At 51.1% G+C, this 23666-nt stretch overlaps 1 protein-coding gene across 1 annotated transcript; it reads left to right on the top strand.

Moving 5' to 3' along the window:
* The first annotated feature begins 2804 nt into the window (after window positions 1-2804).
* Window positions 2805-23050, top strand: LOC123133512 (acetolactate synthase 1, chloroplastic-like). Its single transcript, XM_044552991.1, has 2 exons — window positions 2805-3145; window positions 21592-23050. The coding sequence occupies exons 1-2, from the start codon at window positions 2841-2843 to the stop codon at window positions 23048-23050; spliced, it is 1764 nt and encodes a 587-aa protein (XP_044408926.1). The 5' UTR covers window positions 2805-2840.
* Window positions 23051-23666: the final 616 nt, after the last annotated feature.

Below are 23666 nucleotides of genomic sequence, written 5' to 3'. Positions count from 1 at the left end.
CCATGGTCCGGCGCACACTGCATTTCTTCCCCCCCTCCCTCTGCTAGCTCTTAATGCTGTGTGCTAAGTGCAAGTGCTAGCTCTTAATCATACCCCATGCGGGCAACCAAACACCGTGTTCATGTGCCGCTTGGGCTAATGCAGGCAACCAGCGCTGTACCCAAGAAAATGGAGGCCCGGTGCGAAACCAAAAATTGGGCCCTCGTAACCATTGGCAATTAGGAAAATGTAGTTTTATAATGTGTGTGTGTCTATATATATATATATATATATATATATATATATATATATATAATGTTAGTGGTACAAATTTTGAAAGAGTTACATCTTACCAAGAAGCAATCTAAGTATTCAAAAGTACTATGTTCTTTAGCAGAAACGTGCCATCCTTCTATCATTCCTTGAGAAAAAAAATCTTAAATTAGTTCTTCATAAAAAACCTTTTCTAAAAACAGAACATGGAAACAAAATGTGATGAAACAACATGTGATTGATTTTGAAAGCACATCATTGCGCGACGGCGCATGTGGCTTCGGTAGTCTGGATGCAGGGCATGCCCAGTTGGGAGCTAGATCCTTTAACATACAAAGGGAAGTCATGTATGCTACAGTAACCTGACTTCCCTTCTCTGTAGGTCCTTGAACAGTGCTCATTTTAATTTTCATGGAAGAGAGCGGGAGCTTGCGTGAGTTTCAGCCGTGTGGAGCAGGGCCTGGCGTAGAGTTAATTCTGCCACAGATTCGGTGGAATTTTTAAATGCGTTGATTAGTACAAGGCCTGATTAACCCAACTAAACCAGCACTAAGTAATAGTTTAAAAAATTGGGGGCCCTCCTGCTTTGGGGGCCCTGTTTGGTCGAACCTTCTGCAGAGGCGTCAGGTACGGGGCTGCAGGCAACCAAACAAAGTGCACTTGGGTATTATCTAATGCCACGCGGGAACACCTATACCACTATGTTGAGTATTTCAGGAACTCGACAAATCTTTACCACACTTAAAACAATGTTTGGATAAATGATTGCCTGTATGACTCATAGGAACCTCGACAAATATTTACCGCACATTATAAAAGTATTTGCAGAAAATGATTGCCAAGCACCAGCCAAACTGAACACGGTAAACCTTTACTGCACATGGAAAAAGTATTTCCAAAAAATGATTCCCGGGTACTCCATTCGTCCTTAAAAGAGTGTACTTCCAACTTTATTGAAAAGTCAAACATTTTTTATGTTTGCCCTTATTTATACAATAATACACCAACATTTATGTCATCAAATTAGTAGCATTAGATTCATGATAAAATATATTTTGATCATATACCTATTTAATTTCACAAACATTGATACATTTTTCTACAAACTTTGTCAAATTTTGAGATAGCTTGACCATTCAACTAAACTGGAAGTACATTTTTTGAACGACCGAGGGCGTACCATGCATAAGGTTCTTGACAAAGGTGCACTCGACGTTACGGAGCCGTCAACACAGACCAGTTGTGCCACGTGGCACCTAATTGTGAGCTCTCGGCAAAGGTCTTTCAGACCGAGCCTTTTTTATTGTGCGGAGTTTATTTAGATTGGCTCTCGACTAACTGGAGTCTCTGGCAAAGTCTTCTCTGTTCTTCGAGTCTGCCACTTGGCAAAACTGGTTGTTTGACATGATCCCGTGGAATAGAACTCGCCAAACACATATTAGAACTCGGCAAAGACTCAATTTTCGCAGTAGTGACACTCATACGACTAGCCACAATGACGAGTAACTTACACTAGCAACATACACATATCCCTAGACTATATTACTATCTTCATAGTGGGTAGTAACCTAAGTGTGGTAACATGTAAAGCTTCATTTATTAGGTTATAGACTCATATTGTATTGAGACATGTGATGTTACAGTAACTAGCTAAGTTACTCAAACTACCTCTCTCCTCATTAACTCATTATCACTTAAACAAATTTGCTAAGTTGGACTCGATATTACTGCTGAAATTACTCCCACTGTGGCCAGTCTACCAGAGCGCTTGTGCACATAGGACACTGCCAAAACTACCACGGTCCGGATCACCAGCCCGATAAATCGTTGATTGGTATTACTTCCTCTGTTCCTAAATATAAGTCTTTTTAGAGATTTATTCTAATGCAGACTATACATGAAACAAAATGAGTGAATCTACATAGTAAAATATGTCTATATAAGTACATCTGTATGTAGTTTTTATTAAAATACTTAAAAAGACTTATATTTAGAAATGGAGGGAGCACTGATCATTGATATTCACCTTGATCACTCCATTATCAGGAGGTGTCCATTTAGCTTTCATCTTCAGAGGCTTGGCTCTGCTTTCTTTTCCTGCCGTGGCAAGTCCACCACATATTGCCCGCTCTTGTTTTTATCTCCAATGTGTCTTGTTCGACACTGGATAAAACGTGATGCTTTTCACTTTGAATTTTTGATAAAGAAAAAAAACGTGTGGCTTTTCTCAAATGAACACACGTTTTTCTTTTGACCCGAAACTAACACACGTTGGTTTCCTGGCGTTTGCGGGTACGTTGCCTACCGAAACAGTATCGAAGTCTCCAAAATAATCACGTATACGTGGAGCCCATTTTTCCCTTTACAAAACGTGACCCATATCTAGCAATTTAAGAAAAATTGAATTATTTTCCACACATTATATCCCATATATAATACATGCATGTAGATGTGTCCTATAAAAATGAGGGCAAGGAAAGCATCTGCGAGTGTTCCAGTGAGAGCTGTGTTTCTAGCCAAGGAGTGCGGGTGTTTTCCTAAGGATTCTGGCCTTCTTTGCATCTAAATAAGGGTACGCTCTAAACACCATGGCCTCCTCTTCTCCCACCGTCACAACGCTTAGGCGAAATGGCGCAGACATACTCGTGGAGGCCCTCGAGCGCTGTGGAGTTGGCGACGTGTTCGCGTACCCGGGCGGTGCGTCCATGGAGATCCACCAGGAGCTCACGCGCTCGCCCACCATCCGCACCCACCTGCTCCGCCACGAGCAGGGCGAGGCCTTCGCCGCGTCAGGCTACGCGCGCGCTTCCGGCCGGCCCGGCGTCTGCATCGCCACCTCCGGCCCCGGTGCCACCAACCTCGTCACCGCGCTCGCCGATGCGTATCTCGACTCTGTGCTGTTAGACAAACTAGAGTTTGGAACAATGCTCGATGCCCTTGATGGACACGGCTGTCATATATTTATAAGAGGGAATCGTACAAATACAAGTTATGTTACAACACGTATATATACTATATACTTAGTCTAACACCCTCCCTCAATCTTAACTATGTCTTGAAACACTCAGAAGGTTAAGATTGCGTCGACATCCCTCAAAAGAAGGCAAGGGCAAGGGCTTAGTGAAAATATCAGCAAGTTGATCCTTAGAAGAAACAAACTTGATCTGAAGAAGCTTCTGAGCAACACGTTCCCTCACAAAGTGATAGTCAACTTCGATGTGCTTCGTTCGGGCATGAAATATTGGATTGGATGAAAGGTATGTAGCACGGATGTTATCACATCAAAGGACAGGCGGCTGAGTTGGAGAGACCTTCAACTCCCGAAGCAACGACTGCACCCACATGATCTCAGCTGTGGCATTAGCAACCGCTTTGTACTCAGCTTCAGTACTACTCCGGGACACCGTAGCTTGCTTGCGAGCTTGCCAGGCGATCAAGTTAGGTCCAAAGAATACAACATGTCCCCCCGTGGATCGCCTGTCATCAGGACTACCAGCCCAGTCGGCATCAGAAAATGCGGAGATTAGTCCAGAAGGCGCCGACTGAAGATGAAGACCATATGAACCAGTGTGACGAACATAGCGCAAGAAGCGCTTAACAGCGGACCAGTGAGAATCACGCGGCGCATGAAGATACTGGCACACACGGTTCACTGCAAACGATATGTCTGGTCGAGTGATGAGCAAGTATTGCAGTCCATCAACAATGCTGCGATACTCAGTGGCATCCTCAGGAGAAAGCAAGTCACCAGCAAGAGCAGTTAGTTTGTCCGTGACAGACATGGGAGTCGTAGCTGGCTTGCACTGCAACATACCTGCACGACGGAGGATATCCTGGGAGTACTTCTTCTGAGTAAGAGTCAAGCCACCATCAGAATGAAGAACCTCGAGACCCAGAAAATAATGCAGTCTCCCAAGATCCTTAACAGCAAACTCAGCACCAAGAGAGGACACCAGCCGATCCGTAGCAGTAGCAGATGAGCTAACAATGATGATGTCATCAACATAGACCAAAATGTACATAGTCACCTCCGGTCGCTGAAGGATAAACAAAGACGTGTCCGCTGCAGAAGGCACAAACCCATGAGCACGAAGAGCAGCGCCAAGACGTGCATGCCACGCACGAGGGGCCTGCTTCAGACCATAAAGAGCTTTGACAAGACGACATAAATGATGTGGCTGAGCAGGATCAACAAAATCGGGCGGCTGACGCATATAAACCTCTTCTTCCAGAACTCCATGGAGAAAAGCATTCTGAACGTCAAGCTGTCGAAGCGACCATCCTCGAGTAACAGCCAAGGAGAGAAGAACACGAATAGTGGTTGGTTTAATAACAGGACTGAATGTGTCTGCATAATCAATACCATACCGTTGCTTGAATCCCTTGGCAACCAGACGTGCCTTGTATCTCTCAATGGAACCATCAGCATGTTTCTTCACCTTGAATACCCATTTAGAGTCAATGACATTGACACCAGATGGAGGTGGAACCAGGCGCCAAGTGTTGTTTCGTTGAAGAGCATGAATCTCCTGCTCCATCGCAGCACGCCAGTGTGGAATGCCAAGTGCTGCCTGAAAATGTCGTGGTTCAGTCGTAGGGTCGGCCTCAGTATGCGCCATACAGGCCACAAGCCATGCAACAGTGCCGTCAGTGCGCTTCTTCGGTTGGAAGATGCCACTCTTGCTGCGAGTATGAGGACGCAGGATGACAGGCGGCGGTGGCGGTGGAGCAGCCACCACAGAGGAGCCACTGTCCATCAGCGGCGAAGAAGACGTGCCTGGAGTGGTTGGTGAAGACGAGCCTCTCGAAGCAACGATCGGCGAAGCCGTCCGCTCAGGCGACTATGTCGCGGGAGCAGCCAGCCCAGGGAGCAACGCTGCGGGGTCAGCCGGCCCAGGCGACCCAGGCGACAGCGCCGCGGCCGGCGTAGGCGACAACGAGGCCACGGACCCAGGCGACGTGGGTGCCTCGTCGGATCCACGTGCATGTCCCATGCATGCGCGATTGTCGTCGTGAGCAGCCGGCGTAGCAGCAGGCACAACCGGTGTAGTAGCAGGCGCAGCCGGTGTAGCAGCAGGCGCAGCCGGCGTAGCGGCGGCTGGCGCAGGTGAGGCCTCATTATCATCCTCAAGAAGCTCAAGTCGTGCACCTCGCCCAGTCCCTGCACCATGGTTAGGCAACAATAGACGAGAATATGCAGCATCCACAAATTGATCAGGCAAAACTGAAAAAGAGTGCAACTCGGTGACGGGAGTATCAGTGGAAGATGTGAGCGTGGAAAAAGGAAAGACAGTCTCATCGAAGACAACATCACGGGAAATGTAAACACGATTCGTTGGAATGTGGAGACACTTGTAACCTTTGTGGAGAGGACTGTACCCAAGGAACACACATTTTTTTGATCGATACTCAAGTTTATGCTTGTTGTACGGACGAAGATGTGGCCAACACGCACAACCAAACACTTTGAGGAAGGAGTAATCTGGAGTTTCATGAAGCAACACCTCAAGAGGAGACTTCATACGAAGAAGTCGTGTGGGAGTCCTGTTTATCAAAAAACAAGCAGTGACAAAAGCATCGCTCCAGAACCTAAAAGGAACAGAGGCATGTGCAAGAAGGCTTAGACCAGTTTCAACTATGTGACGGTGCTTGCGCTCAGCTGCACAGTTCTGCTGATGTGTATGAGGACAAGACACATGGTGTGAGATGCCAAGCTTCTGAAAGAAGGTGTTGAGATTACGATATTCACCCCCCCAGTCGGATTGAACATTGATAATTTTGTGCTTAAGCAACCGCTCAACATGTGCTTGAAATTGCATAAAGACATGAAACACATCAGATTTGCGCTTAATAAGATAAATCCAAGTAAAGCGACTGAAAGCATCGATGAAACTGACATAATAGTTGTGACCACTGACAGAAGTTTGGGCATAGCCCCACACATCTGAAAACACAAGTTCGAGAGGAGTCTTGACAACATGACTCGATACAGAAAAAGGCAACTGATGACTCTTGCCTTGTTGACAGGCATCACACACTAGAAACTCCTTATTACTCGACTCGACAGGAAGACTATGACGATGAAGCACATGGCGCACAATGGGAGTGGCAGGACGACCAAGGCGAGAATGCCACTGCGACGATGACACCCGAACACCACTGAAAACTTGAGGAACTCGTGCATGGACTCGTGGCACATCAAGCGCATATAATCCACGCGAGCTCGGCCACTAAGTAGAACGTCCCTCGTGTCCCGGTCCTTAACAAAAAAAATGGAAAGGTTGAAACTCAACAAACACATTGTTGTCACGAGTTAACTTAGGAACCGAGAGTAAACTACGTGTGACTGAAGGAACACGAAGGACATCAAGAAGACGCAAGGCTTTAGTGGTACATGAAAGAAGAGTTGCCTGACCAACATGTGAGATGGGCATACCTGATCCATTGGCAGTGCGGACCTGAGCATGACCGGTGTAGGCCTGGCGAGTGGCCAGCTTGTCAAGCTGGCTCGTCAAATGGTCCGTGGCGCCTGTGTCCATATACCATGCAGGGTCCACCGAGTACGAAGGAGTGAACCCAGGCTCCTGTGTGGCGAGAGCAGCTTGCTTCTCGTTACCCTTCCCATTGTTCCCAATGCTAAGGAAATCACGTTTGAAGCGACGATGACAGTGAGACGCCAAGTGCCCCTCAATGCCACAAAGCTGACACTCAACCCCACCCCCTCATGCCTCACAGTGTAGCCGCTTGCGGCCAGCCGTCGGAGGAGGTGGAGCGGGAGGACGGGGCTGGTTGCCCGTGGACGGCGGCGCCTTCTGCTTGGCACCACGAGCACCCCCGCGGAGAGAAGCGTTCGCAGAGGGACCCTCCGTGTAGACGCCGACGGAGCGACGGGCAGCAAGCCGCTGTTCGGTGTTGAGGAGGCGCGCGTAGAGATCGCGAGGCAGCATCGGGGTGTCACGTCCGTTGATGTTTTCAACAAGAGAATCATAGTCCTCATCAAGCCCATTGAGAATGAACGAAGTAAACTCCTCATCACCAAGAGGCTTCCCAATAGATGACAGTGTATCGGCCAGACTTTTGACCTTGTTGAAGAAGGTCGTGACGGAGAGATCATTTTTCTTGACCTCACCCAGCTGGTTACGAATGGCAGAAGAACGTGCCAGCAACTGTGATGAGAAGCTGGAATCGAGGGTGGCCCATGCATCCCTCGACGTCGCGGCAAAGACCATCATGCCAGCCACGGAAGGAGTGAGCGAGGACTGAATGGCACCCAGAATAGCCTGATCCTGAGCGATCCACCGACAATGAGCAGGGTTGGTCACCATGACGGATGATGGGGTCATGTACCTTGGGTAGGGTCACATACTTGATCTAAGTACCCTGCCTAAGGACACCCTTAGAAGAGGTCACCTTCCAGTCGACCAACGAGAGACTCACTCAACTGACTTGAAGGACTCGACCACGAAGACTCACTCGACTACCGGGAGGTCAAAAGGCACTCTGCACTGCAACGGCCTGTAGTTAAGTAGACTTTATGATAGTTAAAGACACTTTATGTGGGGTATTACCTGTAACTCCCCGGACTTAATACACCTTAAACCCTTCATTACGTGGGCTGGCTGGGGTCCTGGCGCACTCTATATAAGCCACCCCCCTCCACAGGCAGAAGGGTTCGGCACCCTGTAACTCATATACACATAATCCACTCGACCGCCTCCGGGCTCCGAGACGTAGGGCTTTTACTTCCTCCGAGAAGGGCCTGAACTCGTACATCTCTTGTGTTTACAACCTCTCCATAGCTAGAACCTTGCCTCTCCATACCTACCCCCACTCTACTGTCAGACTTAGAACCACGACAGTTGGCGCCCACCGTGGGGCAGGTGTTTTAGCGATTTTGTGGAGAAGTTGCGATTCTTCCGAATACTTTCATCATGGTGGCTGCTGGAGTTTTGGTCGAGGGTCGAGAGATCCGTCTTGGCGCTCTCACCTTCATCGCCGACGACTCCGCCTGGCTCCAGGAGGCTCCACTCGACGTTGATGCGCTCCCCGTCCGCGGTGCGACGCATTTTCGCGCATGTGTCCGCGGCGTTCTGCTGCGGCAACCATCGACCCCGTATCGGTCGACTCCCCCATCAGCCACCCTCCCGGTCTTCCGCCAGTGCAAGCGCTCGGGCCGGTCGAGGCTTCAGCGGTGGGTGAGGCACGCGGTGGCTCGCCAGACGGCCACCACTCAAGTTGCGGCAATCGAGCCCGACGAATCTCTTTACGGCCTGTTCGATCTGTCGACTGGCTCCGTAGAGACTGCATCCGAGTGCGATAGCAGTGATCCAGCGGCGGAAATCCTGATGGTCGACGGGCCTCGCAGTCCCCCTGGCTTCGCCCGTGATGGTGGAGCAGGCGACAGAGGCGACCCCGCACGAGACCACGAAGAGTACCAGCCCGAGCCACTCAACTTTCTGCAAAGAGAGGAACTTCGCCGCAGGAACGTGGATGCCCTGCGTACTCCCATCGCAGGAGAAACCCCCGAGGCTCGCGCCTTGGAGGAGGCACGTTTGGCCAATTTGGCCGAACGCACTCGACTGGAGAACCTTCAGCGAGCACTCGACGAGCGCGCGCGGCAACGAGTTCCCGACACCAGTCGACGTCAACTCTTCCCGCCGACTCAGGTATATCGAACCCCAATCCAGAATTTAGCAGCTGCGACCCATATAGCAGAGTCCATCCAGCCCTCTCAGTCAGAAGCTGGCAGAGGCTTGATGCAGATCAGGGATCTGCTCCGGGCAGCAGGAGATCAGAATTCGGCCGTGTCGCAGTCGCGCAACAGAATTCACAGTCGATCTGTCGCTGCGAATACGGTTCAGTCGGCTCACAGCCCCAGATCGCCTCCGTGGTGTGAAGGGCGCGAGAATCGGCGAGACCAATATGGTGACCGACTCGACCGAGATGATAGGCGTCAAGTGCCCAATTCCCCTCCGAGGGGTGGGTCTTACGCTCCTCGGCAGCAAGATGACAGGCGTCAGCCCAGTACGGGGCGAAGAGTTCTAGTCGACCCCCGAGAACCAGGCTTCGACGCGCGATCCATTATCGTGCAAGGTTTGGTCGACCGGAACAGAGCCCATCGAGGTGGACTCGACAGAGATGCGCCCACAAGCAGTCGAGTGCATGTTTCTGGTCCTGAATGTTTCAGCAGAGCTATCAGAGCCGCAGTTATCCCTCCCAATTTCAGGTTGGCAACAGGAGTCAGCAAGTTCACTGGCGAGTCTAAGCCTGAAACTTGGCTTGAGGACTACCGAGGGGCGGTTCAGATTGGTGGTGGGAACGACGAGGTGGCCATGAAGCATTTGCCCCTCATGCTGGAAGGTTCTGCCAGGGCATGGTTGACTCAATTACCTCCTAGCAGCATTTACACTTGGGAAGATCTGTCCCGAGTGTTCATCAGAACATTTGAAGGAACTTGCAAGCGACCGGCTGGATTGACGGAGCTACAAGTCTGCGTGCAGAAGACCAATGAGACTCTCAGAGAGTATATTCAGATATGGATCACTTTGCACCATACTGTGGAGAATGTGTCTGATCATCAGGCAGTCTGCGCCTTTAAGGATGGTGTCAAGAACAGAGAATTAAGTTTGAAATTTGGTCGAACCGGTGACATGACCTTGAGTCGGATGATGGAGATTGCTACCAAGTACGCCAACGGCGAAGAAGAAGACCGACTCCGAAGCGGCAAGCACAAGCCGAGTCAGTCGGAAAAGGGAAACACCAGTCGGAAACAGAAGCGGAAGGCTGAACCGGCAGCTCCTGGAGAGGCTCTGGCCGTGACTCAGGGAAAGTTTAAAGGGAAACCAAAAGGATCCTGGAACCCTAATAAGGTGAAGGATAAAGAAGGGAACGACGTGATGGATATGCCGTGTCACATCCACACGAAGAAAGACGAAGAGGGGAATATCATCTACCCGAAGCATACCACTCGCCAATGTCGACTCCTGATCCAGCAGTTTCAGGGAAAACAGTCTAAGGACAAGGAGAAGGAGTCGGACAAGGTCAAAGACAAGGAGGACAGTGAGGAAGGATATCCACATATCAACTCCACTCTGATGATCTTTGCAGATGTGGAAAGCAAGAGTCGATTGAAAGTTATTAACCGTGAGGTGAACATGGTTGCCCCAGCAAAAGCAAATTATCTGAAATGGTCCCGAACACCCATCACATTCGACCAATCTGATCATCCGACTCATATTGCCACCCCTGGGAGGCAAGCTTTGGTGGTCGATCCAGTTGTTGAAGGCACTCGAGTAACAAAAGTGCTAATGGACGGTGGTAGCGGGCTGAATTTGTTGTATGCAGACACACTGAAAGGAATGGGCATTCCGATGTCCCGACTGAGCACCAGTAACATGAGCTTTCATGGAGTTATTCCAGGGAAGAAAGCCGAGTCACTCGGCCAAATAGCTCTGGACGTGGTGTTTGGTGATTCGAAACATTTTCGCAAAGAAAAGTTGACGTTTGAGGTCGTGGATTTTTAGAGTGCATATCATGCCATTTTGGGGAGACCAGCTTACGCACGGTTCATGGCTCGACCATGTTACGTGTGCCTCAAATTGAAGATGCCCGGCCCCAAAGGAATGATCACTGTCACCGGTGATTGGAAAAAGGCAGAAGAGTGCTTTCAGAAGGGCTCAAAAATTGCCGATTCCCAGGTGACAGCGGTCGAATTCGAAGAATACAAGCAAAATGCAGATCCGAGTGATTTGCTGCGATCCAAGAAACCCGCCACAGAATCTGCATTTCAGTCGTCCGGTGAGACGAAGCCTGTTCATATTTACCCGACCGACCCCGATGCAGCTCCGACCCACATCTCCACAACACTCGACCCGAAATAGGAAGAAGCGCTCATCCATTTCCTCCGTGAGAACTGGGACATTTTTGCATGGAAGCCCGCTGACATGCCAGGTGTTCCCAGGGGACTGGCTGAGCATCGCCTAAGAGTCGACTCATCTGCAAAACCAGTCAAAGAGCCTCTTCGGCGGTCCGCCGTCCAGAAGAGAAAAGCCATTGGTGAGGAAGTGGCTCGACTGTTGGCGGGAGGATTTATCCAAGAGATATACCACTCCGAGTGGCTCGCTAATGTCGTCATGGTTCCTAAGAAGGACAAATCACTCCGAATGTGCATTGATTTCAAGCACATCAACCGGGCCTGCCCGAAAGATCATTTTCCTCTCCCTCGCATAGATTAAATTGTTGACTCGACCGCGGGATGCGAGAGATTGTCTTTTCTAGACGCCTACTCCGAGTACCACCAGATCCGTCTGTACGGACCCGACGAGGTTAAAACAGCTTTCATCACTCCATTCGGGTGCTTCTGCTATATCACCATGCCATTCGGCCTCAAGAATGCCGGAGCCACATTTATGCGAATGATTCAGAAGTGTCTACTCACTCAAATCAGTCGGAATGTGGAAGCGTATATGGATGATATCGTCGTCAAGTCACGAAAAGGTTCCGACCTGCTCGCTGACCTCGCCGAAACATTTGCCAACCTCAGAAGGTATGATATCAAGCTCAATCCATCAAAGTGCACATTCGGAGTTCCTGGTGGCAAGTTACTCGGTTTTCTCATTTCCGAACGAGGAATCGACGCTAATCCAGAGAAGATTGGCACTATTCTCCGAATGAAACGCCCTGTGCGAGTGCACGATGTCCAGAAGCTTACTGGATGCTTGGCCGCATTAAGTCGATTCATCTCACGACTCGGTGAAAAGGCATTGCCTCTTTACCGACTGATGAAGAAGGCAGACAAGTTCGAGTGGACTCCAGAAGCTGATGCAGCGTTTGCCGAGCTAAAAGCTCTGCTCTCCACCCAGCCGGTGCTTGCTGCTCCAATCAGCAAAGAGCCTCTGTTGCTCTATATCGCAGCCACAGGACAAGTCGTCAGTACTGTGCTTACGGTCGAGCGGGAAGAAGAAGGAAAAGCTCTCAAAGTTCAGCGCCCAGTGTATTATTTGTCTGAAGTCTTGACTCCATCCAAGCAGAGATATCCTCATTATCAGAAGCTTGTGTATGGAATATACATGACCACAAAGAAGGTTGCTCATTATTTCTCTGATCATTCCATCACAGTCGTCAGCGACGCTCCACTATCAGAGATTTTGCACAACAGAGATGCAACTGGTCGAGTGGCTAAATGGGCGATTGAACTTCTTCCCCTTGATATCAAGTTTGAGGCAAAGAAAGCCATTAAGTCCCAGGCAATAGCAGATTTCCTCGCCGAGTGGATTGAACAGCAGCAGCCGACTGAAGTTCACTCGGAGCATTGGACCATGTTCTTTGATGGCTCTAAGATGTTGAATGGTTCCGGTGCTGGGGTTGTCCTGGTTTCCCCCAGAGGAGATAAGCTCAGATATGTGCTCCAGATTCACTTTGATTCCTCCAACAATGAGGCAGAATATGAGGCCCTCTTATATGGGTTGCGCATGGCCATTTCACTCGGCGTCCGTCGCCTGATGGTCTATGGCGACTCGGATTTAGTGGTCAACCAAGTGATGAAGGAGTGGGACGTGAGAAGCCCAGCCATGACTGGATACTGCAGTGCAGTGAGGAAGCTGGAAAAGAAGTTCGAGGGGTTGGAGCTCCATCATATACCCCGACTGAAAAATCAAGCAGCTGATGATCTAGCAAAGATAGGTTCCAAGAGAGAAGCCATTCCGAGTGGTGTGTTCTTGGAGCATATACACACTCCGTCAGTCAAAGAAGATCCTTTCACCGAAGAAGCTCCACAGCCCAAGAGTGCCACAGATCCGACTGAGGTTGAAGTCCCAGCGGTGGTCGACTTGATCATGGAGGTCTTGGTGGTCATTCCCGACTGGACAGTTCCATATATCGCGTATATCCTGAGAAAAGAGCTCCGGAGGATGAGGAAGAGGCTCGACAGATCGTCCGTCGATCTAAGGCCTTTACCGTAATCAAAGGACAATTATACAGAGAAAGCGCGACTGGAGTTGGTCAGAAGTGCATAACACCAGAAGAAGGTCGACTCATCCTCAATGATATCCACTCGGGGACCTGTGGTCATCATGCGTCCTCTCGGACCATCGTGGCCAAAGCATACCGAGCCGGATTTTACTGGCCAAAGGCGAATGAGATGGCAAAGGAGATAGTGGATAAGTGCGAGGGATGTCAGTTCTACTCGAATATGTCGCACAAGCCTGCATCGGCTCTGAAGACCATCCCACTCGTCTGGCCTTTCGTAGTATGGGGGTTGGACATGGTCGGTCCTTTGAGAACAGGGCGAAATGGCTTCACGCATGTACTGGTGGCAGTCGACAAGTTCACCAAGTGGATCGAGGCTAAACCAATCAAGAACCTTGACGCCGGTGCTGCTGTTAGCTTCATCAGAGAACTAATATTCAGATATGGAGTCCCGCATAGCATCATTACGGATAATGGGTCGAACTTTGACTCGGAGGAATTCAGAGATTTCTGTAACTCTCAAGGCACACGAGTCGACTACGCTTCAGTCGCTCAACCGCAGTCGAATGGACAAGCAGAGCGAGCCAATGGCCTGATTCTCAAGGGACTGAAACCCCGACTGATGCGTGATCTCAAGCATGCAGCTGGAGCTTGGGTCGACGAACTTCCCTCGGTGCTTTGGGGACTGAGGACCACACCTAATCGGTCGACCGGAAGAACTCCATTCTTCTTGGTCTACGGAGCTGAAGCAGTCTTGCCGAGTGATCTTCTCCACAATGCTCCTCGAGTTGAAATCTACAACGAAGCAGAAGCTGAACAAGCGCGGCAGGACGCAGTCGACCTTTTAGAGGAAGAAAGGGAGATGGCTCTGATCCGGTCGACCATCTACCAACAAGATTTGCGTCGTTTCCACGCCAGAAATGTGAGAGGTCGAGCCTTCCAAGAAGGAGATTTAGTTCTCCGAGTGGATCAGAAGAAACAACACAAGCTTGCTCCTTCTTGGGAAGGACCCTTCATCGTCACCAAAGTTCTCCACAACGGGGCGTACAGTCTTTACAACGTCGAGCATGATATCGACGAGCCCCGAGCGTGGAACGCGGATCTACTCCGCCCATTTTACACTTAAGTTTTATCACTCGGATGAGTTGCAATAAAGTACTTCTGTAGTTCATGGACCTCAAAATAATAGTGTCATAGTTCCTCCATAATTTTTGTCACTTTTTATTCCAATAAAATTTCCCCTCAGTGGGTGCCTTAGCCGCGAATCCGTTTCGCCTAAGTTTGTAAAAAAATCCTACCGAGTGGTGAGCCAGACTCCCACTCGGAGGCTTAGCTGTGAATCCGTTTCGCCTAAGTTATTAGAAATCCTACCGAGTGAAGAGCAAACCTCTCACTCGGGGGCTTAGCTGCAGTCCAAGTACTCGCCTAAGTTATGAAAATCCTACCGAGTGGTAAGCCAGACTTCCACTCGGAGGCTTAGCTGCAGTCCAAGTACTCGCCTAAGTTATGAAAATCCTACCGAGTGGTAAGCCAGACTTCCACTCGGAGGCTTAGCTGCAGTCCAAGTACTCGCCTAAGTTATGAAAATCCTACCGAGTGAAGAGCAAACCTCTCACTCAGGGGCTTAGCTGCAGTCCAAGTGCTTGCCTAAGTTATGAAAATCCTACCGAGTGAAGAGCAAACCTCTCACTCGGGGGCTTAGCTGCAGTCCAAGTACTCGCCTAAGTTATGAAAATCCTACCGAGTGAAGAGCAAACCTCTCACTCGGGGGCTTAGCTGCAGTCCAAGTGCTCGCCTAAGTTATGAAAATCCTACCGAGTGAAGAGCAAACCTCTCACTCGGGGGCTTAGCTGCAGTCCAAGTACTCGCTTAAGTTATAAAAAATCCTACCGAGTGGTAAGCCAGACTTCCACTAGGAGGCTTAGCTGCAGTCCAAGTACTCGCCTAAGTTATAAAAATCCTACCGAGTGGTAAGCCAGACTTCCACTCGGGGGCTTAGCTGCAGCCCAGTGCTCGCCTAAGTTATAAAAATCCTACCGAGTGAAGAGCAAACCTCTCACTCGGGGGCTTAGCTGCAGCCCAGTGCTAGCCTAAGTTATCAAAATCCTTCCGAGTGAAGAGCAAACCTCTCACTCGGGGGCTTAGCTGTAGCCCAGTGCTCGCCTAAGTTATCAAAATCCTACCAAGTGAAGAGCAAACCTCTCACTCGGGGGCTTAGCTGCAGTCCAAGTACTCGCCTAAGTTATAAAAATCCTACCGAGTGGTAAGCCAGACATCCACTCGGAGGCTTAGCCGCAGCCCAGTGCTCACCTAAGTGGACTAAGGAATAAGTCGATTGCAGTAAAGGCGCCCTGCTTTGAACCTGCAAAAGACATTTCGAGCCAAAAGCAATCATATTCAAGCACCAAATTCAAGTTCGAATCGATATCTAAAGGAACCGAAAGTGCTCAGGCGCTAAGCCCATTAAGGTTTATCGGTTACAATTCCACTCGGCATACCGAGGCCAATTTAAAGCGTCGAGCTTAGAAGAAGTTTTTTACCCCTCCTGTGGAGGGCTGGAAGGTGCAACAAACTCATCAAGATCAATTCCGTCTGCGATCCGAGTGGCAGCCGCAAGGAAAGTTTCCATAAAGGACCTTAAGTCGTGTTTTTTGGTGTTGGCCACCCGGAGGGCCGCCAGCTTGTCTTCTCACGCATCTTTGCAGTGGACTCGGGCCAGACACAGAGCAACATCTGCACCACACCGAGCCGAGGATTTTTTCCACTCCTGCACTCGACCAGGGATCGTGTTCAAGCGAGCCATCAGCGACTCGAGGTCGTTCTGAAGTGTCTCCCCGGGCTAGAGCGTCGAGTCGATGCGAGATGTGGCGACCTTCAGCCTTGCAAGATAGTCCATGACAGCTGCAACACGGGACTCCAGTCGGAAAACATTCATGGCAACTTCGTCGGTTATCGGAGAATTGACGGGGTCAAGGTTTGGTTCCAGCCGGCTAGTTTCTTCTTCAAAGTTTTGACAAAATTCTGCAAGGACGATCACCGAGTCAAGACAATGGTCGAATGAAAAAAAAACCACGTTTGGAAACGAGTGCCGACCATAGAGATTTACCTTCAAGCATAAGAAACAGCTTCTTGGCAAGACCATTCAGGAAGGCCTCCAGATCTTTTTTCTTCCAAAGAGCAGCTTTCAGATTGGCATTTTCTTGCTCAAGCTTGGCGACTGAAGCTAACTTCTTGTCAACAAGCTTGACCTTCTCAGCTAGTTCAAGGTCCTTCTTCCGTTGGGCCTCCCTCACCTTACCTGCAAGTTACAGCAAGATCATATTTTGAAACAAATGAAGGGAAAAAGCAGTCGTCAAGGTCTCACCAAACATACCTTCGGTCTCCTCCTTCGCCTTCGTCAGTTTCTCCTGAACCAGCTTCAAATTCAGCTCGAGCTGAACGTGCTTATTTTCCAGCTCAGAATAGTGAGCCACAAGATCACAGGAGTTCTGCGAAGAACCAATCGACTAAATGTCAAATATAGTTCACTTCCGAGTGGAAAAGGAAAAATCACGCGTTTCTAAGACTACAGCCGAATTCAAGCATTCGACCGTAGTCTCGGGGACTACACCCAGTGGGTGCACTCAGCGTGCCCCCACTAATCCTGTTGAAAATAGAGTCGACCAGTCGACCTCAAAAAAAAAGAGAGATATATTCTTTAAGACTGTAATCGACTGCAAGCAGTCGACCACAGTCTCGGGGACTACACCCAGTGGGTGCACTCAGCGTGCCCCCACCGGTTTGCGAAATCCAGTCGACATAGTCGAATGACGGAAAGATTGAAATTATAAAGCCTACGGCCGACTGCCAGCAGTCGACCTTAGCCTTGGGGACTACACCCAGTGGGTGCACTCAGCGTGCCCCCACTAATCCTGTTGAAGACAGAGTCGACCAGTCGACCGGTTTGCGAAATCCAGTCGCCATAGTCGAATGACAGAAAGATTGAAATTATAAAGCCTAAGGCCGACTGCCAGCAGCCGACCTTAGCCTTGGGGACTACACCCAGCGGGTGCACTCAGCGTGCCCCCGCTAACACGGAGTTTAAATCGACACACCCAGTGGGTGACTACTATAAATTCTGGAAAGGAAAAGTTTTTGGTAGCATATCCTAACAGAACAAACGGTGGTCGACTGACCTGAACATTGCTTTGGAGGGCAGAACTGGCGTCGTAAGCTGCCTGGCTCGCATCCCGGATGGTCTTCAACTGCTCCATCATGATTCCTGCCTGGCGTATCGCCTCCTTCGCCGCGCCAGCTTGGTCCTCTGGGACGTGGTGCGTCGTGAAGAGGGAGGGCTGCGGGGCACTCGTCAGTGGATCTGCGAAGGACACGGTGTGTCGAGTGGTGTTCTCCTCCGCCGCGACCAGAGTCTCAGGCACCGTCACATCCTGGGTCACCCTGCTGGCAGACGCCTTCCTTCTCATTCTGTGCTTCAGTGGTTCCTCATCTTCATCATCATCAGGGAGAGTGATAACAACATTGGATCGAGCTACAGAAAAGAATCAGAGTTAGAGATCATGAGTCAGTCGACTAAAAATGGCGTTAAGAGTATAGTACTTGGTTTTGAGGTTGCTGCGTCCTCCATCTCATGGTCATCAGCCCGGGCTGAGGTCTCAGAAGTAGCAGCACTGCAACTCCAAAGAATCAATCGACTAACTCCAGCGCCAACTAGAGACAAAGTTCACACAAAACAAGAAGACTTAAGCAACATGATTACCCTAATATGGTGGGGATGGACACCTTCATCTTCGGCAGGTGCTTGGTCGGCTTCGATGGGGCCGCCCTGGGCTGCTTCGACGCCTTTTCAGTCGGCGCCGAAGAGGTGGTCCGAGGGCGCTTGGTCGACTGTGTAGCAGTCGCAACCCCTTCGCCGCGTTCGGTCGCAGGATCATGGACAAGTTTCGACCGCCTTTCCGAGCGCGGTGGTGCGACCTCCTCCTCCTCCTCCTCTTCCTCGTCCTCATCGTCATCATCATCATCGTCATCGTCATCATCATCGGCCTCAGCGGCGTCCGAGTCCCACTCCTCCTCCTGGCTCTCGCCCCCGCTCGCTTCTCCCTCCTCAGTCGGAGCCTGCGCTCCGTTGGGCATTGAGTACAGTTCAGTGAGGGCCTGATGGACAACAAGACAAAGATCAGTCGACCGATCGGCAGAGAAAACAGAGATAAATATGACGAGAATACAATGGGAAGTGGAGCAGGCATACCTTGTTTGGATCGCTGTGGCAGTCGAGTGGAGGAATCCTTCTGGCTCCGCGAGGGTTATCTTTGTTCCCAGTAACAGCGGCCATCCACCTTTCCAGAGTGGTATCGTCGACTATTTCTGGATTGACCCGAGTCACATCCTCAGTCCCGCAGTACAACCACATGCAATGGCTCCGGAACTGAAGAGGCTGGATTCGGCGCCTAAGGAAAACCTCCAGGAGATCCATACCTGTCACTCCCTCCCGAACCAACTGAACTACGCGCTCCATCAGCATCTTCACGTCAGCTTTCTCCTCCGGAATCAACTTCAGAGAGGAGGGCTTGTTCACTCGGTCCATGGTAAATTGAGGAAGTCCACTCGACTGCCCCGGCGTCGACTCATCCGGGCAGTAGAACCAGGTCGACTGCCAGCCTCTGACTGACTCGGGAAATGTCATGGCTGGGAAGGTGCTCTTGTTCCTCACCTGGATCCCCAGACCTCCACACATTTGGACCACTCGGGTTCTTTCATCGCCTGGGCTCGCCTTCTTCACGGTTTGAGAGCGACATGTGAATATGTGCTTGAACAAGCCCCAATGCGGTCGACAACCCAGAAAACTCTCACACATAGACACAAACGCGGCAAGATAGGCAATAGAATTCGGGGTGAAGTGGTGGAGTTGCGCTCCAAAGAAGTTCAAGAAACCACAGAAGAAAATGCTCGGCGGTAAAGAGAATCCGCGGTCGACATGGGTAGCCAGAAGCACGCACTCACCCTCTTCCGGCTGGGGCTGCCACTCTTTCCCCGGAAGCCTCGCAGCTCCATGGGGGATCAGGCCCTCGTTGGCCATGTCGAGGAGATCCTTCTCCGTGATGGTCGACTGGATCCAATCTCCCTGGACCCAGCCTTTCGGCAGGCGAGATCTAGACGAAGACCCACCGTGGCTGGTGGATCTCCCCTTCGCCTTCTCCGTCGCCGACGCCTTCTTCGCGCGCTCCAGCGCCGCCGTCTTCTCCTTGACCATGGCTACCGGCGAGGCGCGTGAGGAGAAGTGGTGCGGAGGCGAGAGCGAGCGCGTTGGGCGAAGACGGAGAGGGCAGAGAGAGGATGCTGAGGCACTGCTCAAAGAAAACCCTCGCCGGGCGCATTTATAAGATTCCTTCCTAGTGGATGACAGGTGGGCCCGGTCGATCTAATCATATCCTGGAACTGTTACACGGGCGGGATACGTGGCGAAGAAAGCGGCGCGGGGATCGAGGCGTCTATGTCCCGTCCCATCCGAACGCCGCGGTCCGCTCGGCTTCGCGCGTTTCCCCAAATTTCGCATCCCGCGGAATCCGCGAACGGCAGATCAGTCTGTCAGGCGCGGGATTTTCTGCGATCCGTCGCTCGGAAATCGACGAAGCCCGAAAGATCACTCGACGAAAGAAAAGAATGGATCGAGTCGACTGAAGACAAGTTGCTCACTATCAACGAAGAGATTCTCTGGATTCAGAACAACGCACGACCAGTGTGCAAAGGTTAATCGGTAACAGCATCAACTCCTCCATCACTCAAAGCCTCAATCCATTCGGGGGCTAATGATGGGGTCATGTACCTAGGGTAGGGTCACAGACCTGATCTAAGTACCCTGCCTAAGGACACCCTTAGAAGAGGTCACCTTCCAGTCGACCAACGAGAGACTCACTCGACTGACTTGAAGGACTCGACCACGAAGACTCACTTGACTACCGGGAGGTCAAAAGGCACTCTGCACTGCAACGGCCTGTAGTTAAGTAGACTTTATGATAGTTAAAGACACTTTATGTGGGGCATTACCTGTAACGCCCCGGACTTAATACACCTTAAACCCTTCATTACGTGGGCTGGCTGGGGTCCTGGCGCACTCTATATAAGCCACCCCCCTCCACAGGCAGAAGGGTTCGGCATCCTGTAACTCATATACACATAATCCACTCGACCGCCTCCGGGCTCCGAGACGTAGGGCTTTTACTTCCTCCGAGAAGGGCCTGAACTCGTACATCTCTTGTGTTTACAACCTCTCCATAGCTAGAACCTTGCCTCTCCATGCCTACCCCCCACTCTACTGTCAGACTTAGAACCACGACAACGGAGCCACCATCAGCCGAGGGCACCGGAACCATGGCCGGGGGACACGGCAGCGTACCGTCGACATACCCCTCAAGGTAGTGACTACGCATCAGTGGCAACACCTGAGCGCGCCACAGGAGGTAGTTATCAGCAGAGAGCTTCACCGTCACCAGATGAGCGAAGTGGAACGGTCCTGGTTCAGCCACCGGTGCGGAGAGCTGCGAGTCGAGCATCGGAGGAGCACTATACGGAATCAGCGCATCGGCCGACGGAGGCGCACGGTAGTGTTGGTGATGACCATAGGACACCGTAGGAGGTACGCCGTAGGGCTGCAGCGACGCGACATACGGCACAGAGGCCGCATAGGGCGCGCCGTACGGCGCCTCGTAGGGCACCGCAGAGGACGAAGCATACGGCACTGGCGCGACGTACGGCGATGGCGACGGCGCGACGTACGGTGCTGGATACGACCCGCCGTAGGGGACCTGAACGGGAGCACCAGGGGGGCGGAGGCCGGCGCCGCAGCATGCGCTTGAGTCCCGATGTAGGGCGACACATCAGGGGGCTGATTCCCAGGGTAGATCAGTCGCGCAGGAGCTCCAGAGGAATCGCGAGACGGCCATGCAAAGACGCCAGACGTATTGGGGCCGGATGGATTCGCTAGTGCAGTAGATGGATCACGAGGCGGCCATGCAGCTACACCATGCGAATCGTGAGGCGGCCATGCAGGGACTCCAGACGCATCGCGGGCCGGCCATGCACGAGCGCCTGATGCATCGGGGCCGGATTGGATCGCTGGCGATCGGGGCACGGCCGATCGGGGCGCAGGCGGGTGCGACCCCGAGGCACCTTGGCGAGCCCAGGCGACGCGGCGGCGGCAGAGGAGGCGGAAGCACGGCGCGGATCGAACGCGTCGTCTGATACCATGTTAGACAAACTAGGGTTTGGAACAATGCTCGATGCCCTTGATGGGCACGGCTGTCATATATTTATAAGAGGGAACCGTATAAATACAGATTATGTTACAACACGTATATATACTATATACTTAGTCTAACACGTGCCACTCGTCGCCATCACCGGCCAGGTCCCGCGGTACATGATCGGGACGGGCGCCTTTCAGGAAACGCCGGTCGTGGAAGTCACTCGCCCCATCACCAAGCACAACTATCTGGTTCTCGACGTGGACGACATCCCCCGCATCATCAAAGAGGCCTTCTTCCTCGCGTCGTCCGGACGTCCAGGGCCTGTTCTGGTCGACATCCCCAAGGACATCCAGCAGCACATGGCTGTGCCGTCCTGGGGCACGCCCATGCAGCTACCCAACAGGTACATTGCGCGCCTGCCCGAGCAGCCGGCCACTGACCTGCTCGAGCAAGTCATCCACCTTGCGGCCGAGGCCAGGAGACCCGTTCTCTACGTTGGTGGCGGATGCTCTGCGTCTGGTGATGAGCTGCGCCGCTTTGTTGAGCTCACGGGCATCCCGGTGGCAACCACTCTGATGGGTCTCGGTAACTTTCCTAGCGACCATCCGCTGTCACTGCGCATGCTTGGGATGCATGGGACCGTGTATGCCAATTACGCCGTGGATAAGGCTGACTTGTTGCTTGCATTTGGTGTGCGGTTCGACGATCGCGTGACTGGGAGGATTGAGGCTTTTGCGAGCAGGGCCAAGATTGTGCACATTGACATTGACCCCGCGGAGATTGGGAAGAACAAGCAGCCACACGTCTCAATTTGTGCAGATGTCAAGCTTGCTTTGCAGGGTATGAATGCTCTGCTAGAAGGGAGCATTGGGGAGAGGAATTTTGACTACCGTGATTGGTGCTCGGAGTTGGAGCAGAAAAGAATTGAGTTTCCCCTAGGTTATCAAACATTTGGTGAAGCCATTCCACCGCAATATGCTATCCAGGTGCTGGACGAGATGACAAATGGGGAGGCAATCGTTGCCACCGGCGTTGGGCAGCATCAGATGTGGGCGGCTCAGTATTACACCTATAGGAGGCCTAGACAATGGTTGTCGTCTGGTGGGCTGGGGGCAATGGGCTTTGGGTTGCCGGCAGCTGCTGGTGCCGCAGTGGCCAACCCAGGTGTCACTGTGGTCGACATTGATGGAGACGGTAGCTTCCTCATGAACATCCAAGAGTTGGCAATGATCCGAATTGAGAACCTCCAAGTGAAGGTCATGGTTCTTAACAACCAGCATCTGGGTATGGTGGTGCAGTGGGAGGACATACTCTACAAAGCCAACCGAGCACACACCTACCTAGGCAACCCGGAGAAGGGGAGTGTGATTTACCCAGACTTCATCACAATTGCCAGAGGCTTCAGTATCCCTGCGGTCCGAGTGGCAAACAAGAGCGAAGTTCGTGCTGCCATCAAGGAGATGCTTGAGACACCAGGCCCGTACTTGCTGGACGTCATCGTCCCACACCAGGAACATGTCCTACCCATGATCCCAAGTGGTGGATCTTTCAAGGACACGATCCTGGATGGAGATGGTCGAACTCTCCATTAGTCGGTGATCTTACCTGGCTTGTGTAGTTGTGTTCAATTGCAAGGACCTTAGTCGTCAGACTCGAGGTTCGGTAATCGGTTTCTCAGTGTGTTTGTTATGGATAATCTCCTTAGTTTGTAGTACCACGTACCATACCATGTTGTGTGTAGTTGTACCAATCACAAGCAAGTAATAAGCGAATGATATTGTGATGTGCTATGGAAAATTCAATAAAGGCTTGACCAGAATAATACTCCCTCCATTTCTAAATATACGACCTTTTATAGATTTCAATACAAACTACATGCAGATGTACGTAAACGTATTTTATTCACTCATTTTACTTCCTATTCGTATGTAGACCATATTGGAATCTCTAACAGGGCTTGTATTAGGAACAGAGGTAGTATGTGTAAGATATTGTGGGAAGCGTAGAACCCTTCGTCTGGGCCGCATTGTATACATTGAGGGTTTGTCATGGCTTACAAGGAAGAGGAGATCGATCGATCGATCGATCGATCGATCGATCGAGAGAGAGAGAGAGATAGAGATCGATCTCATTGTTAGGTGGAGAATAATAGAAGAAGGGATAGAAGATAGATTACAATTCAAACTAGTCTCCTATCCCTATACAATT

The sequence above is a fragment of the Triticum aestivum genome, chromosome 6B (assembly GCF_018294505.1).
Source record: "Triticum aestivum cultivar Chinese Spring chromosome 6B, IWGSC CS RefSeq v2.1, whole genome shotgun sequence".
Lineage (NCBI taxonomy): Eukaryota > Viridiplantae > Streptophyta > Magnoliopsida > Poales > Poaceae > Triticum > Triticum aestivum.
This window is presented reverse-complemented; position numbering and strand designations above follow the sequence as displayed.

Coding starts and splice junctions, on each gene's coding strand:
- LOC123133512 (XM_044552991.1), top strand. CDS start 2,841: ATGGCCTCCTCTTCTCCCACCGTCACAACGCTTAGGCGAAATGGCGCA. Junction 3,146..21,591: donor GCCGATGCGTATCTCGACTC/TGTGCTGTTAGA, acceptor CTTAGTCTAACA/CGTGCCACTCGTCGCCATCA.